At 32.5% G+C, this 14,575-nt stretch overlaps 3 protein-coding genes across 4 annotated transcripts in view; 2 read left to right on the top strand and 1 right to left on the bottom strand.

Annotated features, from left to right (window-relative positions):
• Nucleotides 1–2,034, top strand: part of LOC108727903 (uncharacterized) — a 31,072-nt gene extending 29,038 nt beyond the window's left edge. The window contains 5 exon segments of the mRNA XM_018456196.1: nt 397–588; nt 1,087–1,296; nt 1,483–1,552; nt 1,622–1,698; nt 2,031–2,034. Coding sequence (XP_018311698.1) covers nt 397–588; nt 1,087–1,296; nt 1,483–1,552; nt 1,622–1,698; nt 2,031–2,034 — 553 coding nt within the window.
• Nucleotides 2,035–4,555: 2,521 nt separating this feature from the next.
• On the top strand, nt 4,556–8,953 carry Mtr4 (exosome RNA helicase Mtr4). Its single transcript, XM_018456234.1, is given in 11 exon segments — nt 4,556–4,715; nt 4,825–4,926; nt 5,088–5,330; nt 5,414–5,621; nt 5,855–6,121; nt 6,212–7,043; nt 7,267–7,439; nt 7,526–7,769; nt 7,772–7,932; nt 8,119–8,656; nt 8,761–8,953. Coding segments are annotated over 11 exon segments (3,003 nt in total). The 5' UTR covers nt 4,556–4,638; the 3' UTR covers nt 8,919–8,953.
• A 70-nt stretch (nt 8,954–9,023) lies between these two features.
• On the bottom strand, nt 9,024–13,599 carry casp (Fas associated factor casp). Of its 2 annotated transcripts, none has more exons than XM_018456235.1 (12): nt 13,374–13,599; nt 12,903–12,971; nt 12,122–12,416; nt 11,839–12,025; nt 11,491–11,767; nt 11,262–11,400; nt 11,019–11,164; nt 10,785–10,939; nt 10,517–10,712; nt 10,305–10,408; nt 9,876–10,188; nt 9,024–9,518 (listed from the first exon to the last, which is right to left on the bottom strand). In XM_018456235.1, the coding sequence occupies exons 1-12, from the start codon at nt 13,410–13,412 to the stop codon at nt 9,438–9,440; spliced, it is 2,001 nt and encodes a 666-aa protein (XP_018311737.1). In that variant the 5' UTR covers nt 13,413–13,599; the 3' UTR covers nt 9,024–9,437. The 2 variants fall into 2 exon arrangements, with proteins under 2 accessions (XP_018311737.1, XP_018311738.1); XM_018456236.1 differs by having other exon boundaries at nt 9,443–9,518; nt 9,863–10,188.
• Nucleotides 13,600–14,575: the final 976 nt, after the last annotated feature.

Raw genomic sequence — 14,575 nt, 5'->3', positions numbered from 1 at the left:
CATATTGAATGCCTAGCGAATTTTACACATCTTATCATTTATGTCATGTTAAAATCACTATCACACAAATATATAGCGATATAATGTGACATAATATGTGTAATATAAATTATATCATCACAAGTGATACCTATATTTCTCTGGTAAAGCATTTGTCATCAATCTTCGAGTTATTGAAATGCGTCAATTTGATATTATTTGTCGCTAGCATAAATAAGTTAACATCTATTATCAGTGACCTTTTCCTTAGTGAAAGTGGAATACAAATTCTCCTATAATTCCCATGTGATGTGAATCTATTGATAATGCACTAACGTATATATATCCTTATTATATGTAGATCCTTATATGCAGATCACAAGTGTATCAAAGAACCGATATGCCTCATAATTTTTAGATACGCTTGAAGCAACTCTTCGACAAGCTTTTTCAGTACATAGGATACGTAGAAAGACCTAATGATGACCATATCACAAAACTGACAAGGCTATACGCCTTACAATGGGCATGTATTCTTGGTCACGAGGAATGTAAGAAAATGACCGCAGTTAAATTAAGTGAACATCTCGCTCACAATGAAATTCACAAGTAAATTTTACACTTACGATTATCTCATAAATTATATTTGTAACATGTGCGTGCACACGCGTGCATATGAATATGTTACAGCCGAACGTGAAAATACATAACTTAATAAAATATAGAGACTCGGTTATATGTATAAAATGAGTACGTATAAAATCTTAGTATAAAATACACCCATTTTATACCCGATGAAATCGTTCATTCAGAACGACAATCGTTTGCTGAGCTCTTTCATCTGATTGGCATATTCCATTATAGACCAATCAAATGAAAGAGCTCACTGAGCGCTCAATGAACGATTGTTATTCTGAATGCACCTAAAATGTATGTACCTACTTTTTCGTGAAGTCTATTCGCGTTGCTTGCACTTTCAGCATATTCTTCGCTTTTTCTCTTTTAAACACCTAAATATATTTCTCATTTTAAGTTAAAAAAATGTTTGGAGATTTCAAGCAATGCAAACAGACCTATGATATATATATAAATTATGTATATTTTTAGAATTTCACTATTTATGTACTGTACTGGTATGATGGCAGCCAATAGGACTACTTGGAATAAAATGTTGGAATTATATCTAAAAAATAATTTAAAAAAGGAAAAATCTGGAATACAAATATTCGAAAGTTTGAGTTGCATTGAAGATCCTGATATCATCATAAATTATTTAAACATGGCAGCATGGAATACTTCATTATTTTCCAATATAGAGTATTCTTTTATTTTCGAACATATTCTTGAAAAGCATGTGCGCAACGATATGATTCTCGACTACATATTAAAAAATTTTATAATTATAAAACCTATGTAATAATATTTACATTGATAAATACATATTGTATTTTTTCTTATTCGTAAAAATTTATTAATAAGGATCATGTTATTTTGTTGTTATAGATTACTTACTATGCCTGCAATAATAAAACTTATTCTTGAAAATATTTACGCTAACGAACAAGTTGATAAGGTAAGTTTTATGATTCTGGATTCACATATTTATTAACCTTATAATGTGTGACTATGAATAGCGCATTAGTCCATATAGTACAGAATCTTACAACAACATTTGTATAACGATGCAATATTACTGCAATATTACTGGATTTATCTGTGGTGCGCTCAAAATAAAAACTATTCGTTATATGAATTATAAATTAATGGAATTTTATATAATTAAATTAATGTTAATAATTAATGAGATGTTTAAATATTTAGACTGTAATTTTATACTTTTAAGGAAAACCTCATTGCAAAATCGAATAATATCAGCGTGTTTTAAAATATTTATCGAATTTTTGTAATTCATATATTAATATTAGATTGATGATTTAATTAAAAAGTGTCAAGAAAATCATCCTACTACGAATTAATAATTTATTTAATTCGCGGCGACGTTTTTCTCAAATAAAAAACAATATTTTTATATCTTATATATTCTTTTGCAGCTAAGGTGTTAAATATATTATCTGTACATACTATACACACACACACTTATTTTAATATCATGTAAAATTAAAAATCATAGTTTACTGAATTGCTACATAAAAATAAATTACTATTTATATCTCAAATTAATCTGTTTCAGATACAAACATTCACAGATACTAATGTCAATCTAGATCCAGACACTTTATCTGTAATTCAAAAACTAATAGAACAGCGTAAAGAATATCTTAAGAAAGCCAAAGCAGCTTATGCCAAGCGGTTTGACTACACAGTAAAAGACATACACCTGAAGTGACCATTGATTCGATCAATCAAAAAGCCGAAATGTGATGCAAAACATTACATTTACTAATATAACTTTCTAATTATTTTTGTCTATTATTACCGTCTTGTGATTTATCTATTTTTAATTATTTTTAATAATTTTCAATAATTTTATGATACACAATATTTCATTAATAGCCTGAAGAAGCTATATTGATAAAATCTTTTGAGACATTAATTATCTATAACAATCGACAAATAATTTATATAATATGACATAATATATCACTCTTTCACATCGGTTGTAAAATATTTTTAATACAAGCGTAGTAACTGTAATTTATATTCAATACAGAGCATTTGTAATTGAATTATCTCAACTGATAAATATATAATACTTTCTAGATATCATATGTATATATGATAGCGCATCATTTTCTAATAACAATACTTACCCAATTAAGCAGAGTAACAAGTCACAATAACGTCAAAATGACATTAAAATGAATCGGAAATGATTGAAAAGTTTCCTTACCTCCGATTTTGATAAAATTAGTCTTGTTCGACGCGTTTTCACCTAAAACGAAAGAATCTGGCAGAAAAATGGCGATCGGCTCTGTGAATCGAGTTATTAAGCGTTAAAGTTTGAGACTTTAGAAGTTAAGATATCTGTCATTTCCTTAGAACAGAGCTGGGATTTAATTGCACATTTCGGCCGATTTTCAACTTGGTTTCTGTCCCTCACTTCATCAACCCGCGCGCAGTCTAAATACCGATTGGTATTTAAGGAGGTTCTCGCGTTTGATGAAATATAAGACAAATCTATAATATACATGTAACAAAAGATAATAATATCAATAATATTTAGAAAAAATTTCATTGACTTTTATCATACCATTTTGAAAATATTTAATTCTACATTTATAGAATTTTACATTACAAATTGAAGGTATAACCTTATTCTGTAGTTATTCTCTTTTAAATTGAGACATTTGCGTATAAGACAGCAATTTAAAAATCGTTATAATTATAAAGTAAACACTTAAGTTTGTTCTCGTAAAGTTTCATTTAAACTGACCGTACAGTTTACAAAAAATTTATATTCTTCAATGAAAAAAGCCAGAATATATATCAAATGGACGATGCATTTACATCAAATGAGCATCTTACAACTTTTATTTTGTCATTTTGAAAATATTTAGTAACATATAAAATTAATAATAATTACGTATAATGGCATAAGATATTATTAGTAATCTTTTTATTCAATTATTTTAATTGTTTTGCATATTATTATGAATAAACTGTCTATTGACTAGGAAGTAGCGCGAGAACCTCCCTAGGCCGGAATCAAACTACGCATTGAATATCGAGATTGAAGATTGAAAGATTGAAATTTGACCAATCAAAACAATAGATGCTAAAATTTCTTTGACCTTACTGGTCAAATTTTAATCTTCAATCTTCAATCTCTATCTATGAATACGGGCATTAATCTCAAGCAATGTCTTAAGATGCTAATATTCTGATTGGTTCATGCATTTAGCTTAAGACCATCTCGAATCTTGAGCAACATCTATGGATTCCGCCCTAATGCTAGATTCACACTGCATACGATTTTCGTCGTACGACGCTTTGCATTCAATCAGAAAACAGGATTCCGATAATACGAAGCAAAATTCATCGGAATCCTGTTTTCTGATTGGTTGCAGAGTTTTTTTTGAAAATCGGATGCAGTGTGAATCCAGCATAAGACTCTAGGCTCCTATTCTTGAAAAGTATCGCATACGTAAAACTAGGGAAATACTAAGTATATGTCACGTATACTATAGCATTTCCCTAGTTTTACGTATGTGATACTTTTCAAGAATAGGGGCCCAGGGAGTCGAGTGTGTATTTCGAAATGAGGTGAAAATCACAAAAATAAGCAAATTTACTAGAATATTCATAATTTAATTGGTCAATAATTAGTGAATTTGCTCACTTTTGTAATTCTCACCTCATTTTAAGATACACAATCGACTCTCTGAACGGTATCTCGACTCGCAAAAGGGGTGTGGTTTATCCAAACTGAGCACATCATAGGCCTGTTCTTTTTGGCTGAACTTTTGCACTAGTTTATCTTTCTTCCTTTTCTTTCCAGAGGAAAAAAGAGGAACAAAGATGAACTGGTGCAAAAGTTCAGCCAAAAAGAACAGACCTTTTATCTGGTACATTTTTTGTTAGTCAGTTGGTACAAAGTCCTTTTCGATGGTGGCAACATTATTCCAGATGGAAGCAAACGCGTTTGTTAAATATTTTTTGTTGAGAGAGAAGTATTGAAATAATAATTTTAAATAAACAATGGCGAATTTTAGCGAAGACTTGTTTGACGTTTTTGATGAGCACGGCGATGAAATAGAAATACTGGACATTCCGAAGTATGTGAAACGATTTTTGTTGCGGAATTTAACCTAACGTCTATAAACGTTAACCTTATATGTGTGTGTGTGTGTGTCTATGGATTACTTATTTATACAAACTGTCCAGGAAAATCAAGCCGGAAGTAGGAGTAAAGCGACATTCTGACGCCGATGATGACAAAGCAAACATAAAAAAATTGCGGCACGATTCTGTTTTGAATGATATCAAGTAAAACTTTTCATTACGTTATGGGAATATTCATATAAAATTGCAGTTAACATTATTAGTTATTAATATAATTAATAACGTTCATACTTATCTATATTATTCCGAAATTATACTACAAAAAAATATATAATATAATTACATACACAACATTATTTCTTTAGTCTAGAGGAAGTGGCATGTCGTATAACAGTGCATACTGTAGAAACTGTAGAATCTTGTATGCACGAGATTGCTATTCCTCCTGATCAAGAGTATGTACCTTTGGAGCATCAACAGGGCAAGCCAGCCAAAGAATATAAATTCATACTCGATCCATTTCAAAAGGAAGCAATTTTATGCATTGAAAACAATCAGTCAGTTCTTGTCTCTGCACATACGTCGGCTGGTAAAACTGTCGTGGCTGAGTAAATATTTCATATTTTGATTGCATTTCCTAAATGATTTTTTTTTAATGATTTCATTCTACCATCTTATATATATCTTAAAGATATGCAATAGCATGTTCGCTTAAGGATAAACAGAGAGTAATATATACTACTCCAATTAAAGCGTTGAGTAATCAGAAATATAGAGAATTTTACGAGGAATTTAAGGATGTTGGTTTAGTAACCGGCGATGTTACTATAAATCCGACAGCGAGTGTATTAATCATGACTACTGAAATTTTGCGAAATATGCTCTATAGGGGTTCAGAGGTTTGTTTTATTCTATTTCATAATTTATTGTGATATATATATATCATAATGTAATATTAATAACAAATATAAACAAATATTTTCAAGAAATGACATTAATATCTCCAGTAGAAAATTATTTAGCTAATATAAGGGTTGATATTTATTTATAAAATTTTATTAAAGATTGTATAGAACATCCTGTATAGAAAGAAAAATATAAAAGTCTAATTAATACAGTACTTATTGTACAGGTAATGCGTGAAGTTGGTTGGGTAATTTTTGATGAGATTCATTATATGCGTGATAAAGAGAGAGGCGTAGTTTGGGAAGAAACACTTATATTGCTGCCAGACAATGTGCACTATGTATTTCTTTCTGCTACTATACCAAACGCACGACAATTCGCAGAATGGGTAGTACATTTGCATCATCAACCTTGCCATGTAGTCTCTACGGACTATAGGCCTACACCGTTGCAACATTATATATTTCCAGTTGGCGGCGACGGTATACATCTGGTTAGTGATAATCTGTAATGAAAAGTCATGTTTGATAAAAAAAAATGCGCTGTCTATTTATATGTATTAAAGTTACTTATTCTAAAACAGGTTGTAGATGAAATGGGTCAATTTAAAGAAGAAAATTTTAACAGAGCCATGGCGTGTCTGCAAAATATGGGTGACGCAGCTAAAGGTGACACAAAAGGACGCAAAGGTGGTCTACGTGCCACGAACAGTGGACAAACAAATATTTTCAAGATGGTAAAAATGATCATGGAGAGAAACTTCGCGCCCGTGATAATCTTTAGCTTTTCGAAAAAAGATTGCGAGGTTTACGCAATGCAGATGGCTAAACTGGATTTGAATACGTTAGAAGAGAAAAAACTAGTAGATGAGGTTTTTAACAATGCGGTAGACGTCCTCAACGATGAGGACAAAAAGTTACCACAAGTTACAAATTTGCTGCCACTTTTGCGGCGTGGAATAGGAATCCACCATGGTGGACTCTTGCCAATCTTGAAGGAGACGGTCGAGATATTATTCGGCGAAGGTTTAATCAAAGCCCTTTTTGCCACTGAAACATTCGCGATGGGCTTGAATATGCCGGCACGGACGGTCTTGTTCACGGCACCTCGTAAATTCGATGGCAAAGACTTTCGTTGGATCACGTCGGGTGAATACATCCAGATGTCCGGTCGCGCTGGCAGGAGAGGTCTCGACGACAAAGGGATTGTCATATTGATGATAGACGAGCAAGTTAGTCCCGTCGTTGGTAAAGCTATCGTTCAAGGAAAGCCAGATCCAATCAATTCCGCATTTCATTTGACTTATAATATGGTTCTTAATCTTCTACGAGTGGAAGAGATTAATCCTGAATACATGTTGGAAAGAAGCTTTTTTCAGTTTCAGAATCAAGCTGGTATTCCAGTTTTGTACAACAGTAAGTTATCATCGCTTATTTTAATGTTATCAGAGCCTCTGTTTTGGAGCTAATTATATCAGTATAGTTGTATTGTCCTATCTTTTTTACTATGTATAAAGATTTACTCGCACAATGACGACGTAATGTCATCGATAAGTCATCATTAAGAGTCATTAAAAATTACAAAATAAGGGCTAAACAATTGCTGAAAATAAATTGGTAATCTTGATTACGTTTTCAGAGGTAAAGGAATTAAGTACCGCTTACAATACTGTGAATGTAGATAGGTACGAAGAGATTTCTTCGTATCATGACATACGTGAACAACTCAATCGACTGAGTGGAGAGTTTCAATCATTTCTAACGCAACCGGAGTATTTAGTTCCGTTTTTACAACCTGGAAGATTAGTAAAAGTACATATTTTTTAATTAATGCACTGATCATTTCTGATGAATTTTTTTTAGCGAAATTTATTTGTTATGCATTATTATTATTGTAGGTAAAAAATGAAATCGAAACGTTCGATTGGGGTATCATAGTGAATTTTAAGAAAAAAAATCCAAAAAATCCAGTAAAAGGCAAGACTGTTATTGTCATTGATGTTTTACTTTATTTATCGAAAAATTCTAAAGAAGGCAGTCCAATTCCCTGTCGCGAAAATGAAGAAGGCGAAATGGAAGTAGTTCCTGTTTTACATAATTTAATTTCACAAATCAGTTCACTAAGATTATATTATCCAAAAGATGTGTATTGAAGACAATACGATAAGTGAAAAAAAGATTCCCGGACGGTCCACCGTTACTTAATCCTATTACAGATATGCATATAGAGGATCAGGCTTTTAAAGATATTGTAAAAAAAATTGAAGCGTTAGAAAAAAGATTATATGCACATTCTTTGCATAAAGTAAGAGATAGTTTCTATATTCTGGCAGTACATTTTTTGTGCTTAAAATATTTATATTTAAAGTATCTTATGTTAAAATGTTCTGAAAATTTTTTATTATATGGAATATCTTAATTTTTAAATGTGTTTTTATTTTAATTCCATTTTGAGAAAAATTCTGAATTTTTAAAAAATCTATATTTATAGGATCCCAACGTAAATGTATTATATGAACAATTTTTGCACAAAGAAGAATTGGCTGCGCAACTTAAGCAAGCCAAGGAAGAATTTAAGCAGGCTAAATCGATACTTCAGATGGACGAACTCAAATGCAGAAAGAGAGTTCTAAGGAGAATGGCATATTGCACATCGGCAGACGTTATAGAATTAAAAGGACGTGTAGCTTGTGAACTGAACGGTGCCGATGAACTATTAATGACTGAGATGATTTTTAATGGTCTTTTTAATGCTTTGAGTGTGCCACAGATGGTGGCATTGATCAGCTGCTTTGTATGCGACGAAAAATCAAACGAAATGCCTAAAAGTACAGAGGAATTAAGCGGTCCACTTAGGCAGATGCAGGATTTGGCTCGCAGAATAGCAAAGGTATCAACAGAAGCCAATCTGGAATTAGATGAGGATGCATATGTTGACAGATTTAAGCCGTATTTAATGGATGTTATATACGCTTGGTGTAAAGGCGCAACATTTTTACAAATTTGCAAAATGACAGATATATTTGAAGGTAATGTATATGTATATATTAGCATACCTCATTACTGAGATAATGACAAATTGAAGCATTTTTCTGTGACATGTATATGTATGTACATAAAACAAATATTTTAGGATCTATTATCAGGTGTATGCGGCGTTTAGAAGAGGTGCTTCGACAATTGTGCCAAGCTGCAAAAGGTATTGGGAATACAGATCTAGAAAATAAATTTAGCGAGGCGATCAAACTTATAAAACGGGATATTGTGTTTGCTGCGTCTTTATATTTATAATGCAGGAAAGAAGAATAAACTAATTTCATAGAGTAACAAGTGTTTATCTTATATATATATATATATGTATATATATATATACATATGTATATACATATATGTGTGTGTGTATGTGTGTATAGATTTGTGTATGTCCTTATTAAATTATACCCTATATGAATTCCATTATATTGCCCGTTATTTACATAACCCAATTGCAATAAGTTCATAATAAGCAAAGGCAGTTTTTACTCGAAATCGAATTCGTTCGAAACACAATTTATTCCTGGAAATTTAAAGTGTATAATATATGTACGCATGGAACGAACTTTTTCTTTTTTTATAAAATAAAAATTGTATTCACGCGGAGTGCGTTACATACGACTTGATCGTATAAGAAATTCAGCGTAAAAATGTATATAGTCGCAAGATAAACAGGACTCAATAATCGCTATCTCGAAGTTGTTAAATAAATACATTCTTGAAGAATATTCGCGACACTTAATTTCTACATTTGAATTTAATTACAACGTATTATTTTTATCGTTCCTCTAAAATTACTGTTTCCTGGGGACAGAATTTCAGATCCATCAAAGTGAGCTTTGAATCCATGGATGTTAACTGGAACAAGGAAGAATATATTTAATATATATACATATATGTGTCGTAAATATTTTATAGTTATGTTTAATAAATTTTAAGAGTGGTTTTATTTAAATTTAGTTTTTATTCAAGTTTTAAAATTTAATTTTTATTTTAAAGAGTACGATATAAAAAAAAAATCAAATAAATATCTACATCAGGAACGTCCAACTTTACGCCAGTAACGCTAGCGCTCCAGCATCTATCTCACTCTCCACCTTCTCTATCTCACTTGGCGAGAAAATGAAGTGAGAGAAGTGTTTCGGCTCTGGGGAGCTAAAGTTAAACATGCCTGATCTACATAATAAGACTTAAATGCTTACATCATCTACTTACATCCCTTCGAGGCCAACTAGATAGGAGCTTATATTCTTCTGTAGGATAACCTTCCACAATAAGGAAATTAAAGAGCGTTTGTAACGGCGTATCTGATTGAAATTTACGTTCCAGGAATTTTCCTGCTGGAAGCCGTACTCTTACTTTCATTACGCCATCGCCCGCTCCCTGTTGCGGTTCAGGTGGTAAACTAGACTCTACAGCTTGTCTATGAGCTTCTTTTCTCGCTTCTTCAGCTAATCTTTCGTTTTCAGCCTGCTCTTTCTTTTTCTTTTCAAGCTCCTCTTGCATCTGTTTCGCTTCTTCTTTTGCTCTTAAAATAAATTATGAACATTACATTTTTTATTCAATGTAAATCGTTTATACATACATATATGTATAGATATATCTTTTCTTCCTTCTTCTTCCAACCATATTTTTTTAAATTACCTATCAGCTGCCAAACTTTCTTGATATGCTCTGTCTTGTTCTTGTTTGACTCTTTCTCTAGCCTGTCGTTCTTCTTCAACGCCAATATCAGCTCGTCTTTGTTCCTATTTCAACAAAAAAAATAAGTTGTATAAATCGAAATCTATATTTATACCCATACTGTTATTTTTTAACAGTATGTGTGTGTATAAAATAAAAGCTACATTTCTCACTTGAAATACATCGACGGCTTGTACCAAATTCGTTAATAACTCGTTAACACCTACATTGCCGTGTACGATAGTAAATATCTCTGTGTTAGATCTAGATCTCATAATAATCATAAGAACTGGCAAGGTATCAACATCTATGCTCGACACAGCCAATGAACCAACAGTACCAAGGGTTTGAGTTACAGAATACAAAAATCTGAGAATCAAACGAACATTTAATTAGCGCAAGCTCGAAAAATTTAACATCGCATATTTGTATAAATTTTACCTTTCTTTGTTAGATTCGTATGTGATGTCCCAACCCCATACTATAAAATTTGCCGAAAGAAGTTGAAGCACCGTTTCGAAGCCTAACAGTTGAGTACAAAAGACATTTGCTAATACACTGTTATCATGGTGCAAATATACAGCCAATAATTTTCTCTGTAATAATATAAAATTATATATTTCCATCTGGTTTTACATATTTACTGCGTTTTTTTTTTCAATACTTAGAACAAACCTCTTTCGCTGGTTTTAGACATGATTCCTTCAGGGCATCTTCGAATGTACCAGTAAAGAATTCGGGGTGCGCCGGTCCGTATCGCTTTTCGAATTGTTCCGCAAAATGTAATGTACCCATCACCTCATCTACTACATTTTCTGGCACTGTTTATAAATAAAAAAAATATATCACATTGAATTGTGATACTGACATATATCACTTCAATGAAACAGCAGTTTCCTTATGATACAAAATACTCACTGAGACGTTCTATCTTAGTGGGTTTAACATCGTCTATGAAAATATCATCATCGCCAGTAAACTCTTCTGGAACATCAAATTCTTCCACATCCTCTGGTTCATCTATTGAACTATCGCTGTCAATTAGATCTACGACTTTCTGAAATATAAAATATATATATACAAATGTATTATAATTTTATATATAAATTAATAGAAAAAAAAATTTATTTCTCCGACGAGACGTTACCTTCTTTTCTTCCTTCGCTGGAAGCTTTCCGACGGATAAATCATGCTCCGGATAACATATACCACTTTGTGCCAATATTACATTATCGTCCTTCAATGAACTAGGCCAACCCTTCCACTGTTGATTTCGTACAGGTACATCAATTAACGAGTAGATGTCCGTCTTCACTTCTAGTACAGTACGTGTACCAGGAAACTTCAACTTGTATGTTTTATTATGCACTTCGTCCTTGACATTTAACGTGTATGTCTGAGTCATACGATCTGACAGAATAACGCTGAAATAAAAAAATGTAAATTTGTGATTATATCAATTAAAAAATTACATCGACAAAATTTTACAACTTACGTCTCATTAGACAAGTCACCGTCTTGTGGCAAAGATGATTGTAGATACAATGTATTTTCTCTAGGAAGATCTAACGTTTGCAGCACAGTATTCGGTGTCATATTTGCAAATTCCTTTTTCCATCCATGAAGTTTCTGTTGACAAGGTGGTACAGTTGTTTTACACCATATAAATTGCTTAAGATCTCCTGAAAAAAAAAGAACATATAAAATAATTTGATTTGTAAATCATTAAATTTTTATTAATTACCAAAATAGTCTAAATATCAACAATTTTCGCTTACTCAAAGTGGATAAATCTGACAAATTTATTTTATAAACGTTATCGAGATAGTTAATGTGGAATGTAAGTTGTCTATTCTTCATGCAACTTTTAGGTCTACTTGTTCCAGGTTTTGCACTTTCTACTAGGTCTGCTTTCACGGCTCCTGTCTTTTTTGAATTCTGCACGGTTTCTAACTTTGATGAAGACGACGATGAAAGTGGTGTTACTTTAATTTCTTCTACCATTTCTATATCAGGAGCCATTTCAGATGGAAGCTGCTGCGTAGTCTGGGGCATAGCCTTGTTTATCGCAGCCTAAATGAAAAGATATATGTTGAGATAATTATCATCAAAGTTATTGCAATTATGGATGCTTTCCAACAAGAAATAGATGATTCATTGTAACAATGAATCATTTCATCTTTGTTTAACATTGATAAACAACAAAGATATAATAACTTATTATTGGAGCTTTCCAGCAAGAAATATAAGATCTGTTTTTTGTGGCTGAACTAGTGTACACTTTTGGAACTTAAAGTGAGAAAAGTGTATGTTTGATATTTGTCGAAAGCTGAGAAAGAGAGTTCTAGTGCAGTTTAGTGCAAGAACAGAAAACAGACCCATAATATCACAGTGATCATTTCACCTTTATTTAACATTGACAAATAATAAGAATATAATAATACACTGTGTTACACAGTATCATCTGTGTTTCTTGCTGGAAAGCATTCTATATTATATTACATCATCTGTGTCACTTGCTGAAAAAACACTTTACGCTTTCATTATATTTATATTTACCAATAAATCCCAATTTGTTTGTTCCAAATATAAAATCGCTTCTCCGAAATCGTCAATTCCAGTACAAGCCTAAAAATAATTTAATTTAAAAGACAAATACAAGATAGAACGCAAAATAAAAAAATCACAGTGGTATTTATACTAAGATACGTCATCGATATTCGTCTGAGAATTCTTCAGGTTTCAAAACAAAGGCATGCAAGATGCAAGACGACATAACAAAGGAATTAAGCGGAAGTTTTCGTGAATTTTGGTAAATCACGGTGTCAGCGCGATTTGACCGATACAAGTCATACATTGGAATACACCGTTAATTTTTGGAATATTGCGAGGAAAGTTTATTGGATCTCTCGGGAAAGCTCTCGCCTCAAATGCAAACAAATTATTGTCAATGTCATGTACACGTAACTCCATAACCTAAGAGTGTATTTGCGTTGCGTTTGTGAGAAGCTTCTAAATCCATCAATTTACCTGAAAGTCAGCTAGTATCGCGTCCCGATTTTCGGCCATCGCAATGAAATCCCGACACAAAGATTGCAAGACGGTCCTTCCAAGTTCTGCGATACTCTCGCGTTCTATTATCTTACAGCTATTACAAATTATATGAACAACAACCGCGAGCCATTGAAGTCTTGAACCACGAAATTTTAACGTAAGATACTCGGCGTCTCATTGCACGTATTGTACAATTATGCAGTAGCACAGTCTGTGGCAGTAGCGTGACTGTTTCGAACTTTTGATGGTACCGATCATGAAATGGATGTGTGTATAAAATATCGGGGGCCCTATTCTTGAACAAATATCGCATACGAAAATAGCAATTCCGTATACAATCGACCAATCACAGTCGAGAAACTATCATTTTCGTATGTGAAAATTATTCGTACGTGCCCAAGAATAGGGCCCCTGGGGGTTGATTGTGTATCTTGAAATGAGATGAAAATTACTAGTGAACAAATTCATAGATTTTGATCGATAAGAATTGACTAATCGCGGTCGAGTATTCTTTTTTAGTGGAATAAAAGGAAAATACAACTATGATTGGTTAATTCTTATGCGGGGTTTACAATAGAAGTCATAGCAGTCATAAGGTCTTAAGTCGTAGAAAATTGACCAATCATAGTCGAATATGAGAAGAATAATCAACTGTGATTGGTCAATTTTCTACGACTTAAGACCCTACGACCTCTACGACTTCTATTGTAGACCCCGCATTAAGACCATCACACGTACAAAAATTTTAATCGTAATTGTAAAGCCGTAGGCAAATTGGCCAATCACAGTCGAACGTTTAAAAGCGCGAGATCTTAATTTTGATTGTGATTGGTCGATTTGTTTGCGATCTTACTATTCCCACTAAAATTTTTGTACGTGTGATGGCCTTTAAATGTAGGAACCAATGGATGTGTTCAAGGCAGACAAAGCTACACATCACTAATTGGTTAATTTAAAATAATATAATCTCATTGGTGAAGCAGTGAAAAATTACTAGGAACAGGCCGATGTAAGTGGTGTGTGCAATTGAAATGTATGTATGTACAAATGCAAGTGCACCGCTCCCGATGTAAACGAAGCCAATGGCTGCATTCAGCGGACTCAACAGTTGAGTGAGCGTTCGCTGCTATTGACGTATTCTTCTAGATCTAAAATTATGATTGGATGATCTAAAAGAA

This window comes from Mycetomoellerius zeteki, unplaced genomic scaffold, assembly GCF_001594055.1.
Source record: "Mycetomoellerius zeteki isolate Tzet28-1 unplaced genomic scaffold, Tzet1.0 scaffold564, whole genome shotgun sequence".
In the NCBI taxonomy this organism is placed as follows: Eukaryota; Metazoa; Arthropoda; class Insecta; order Hymenoptera; family Formicidae; genus Mycetomoellerius; species Mycetomoellerius zeteki.
Note: the sequence above shows the minus strand (reverse complement) of the source record. Positions and strands in the feature narration are given on the sequence as shown.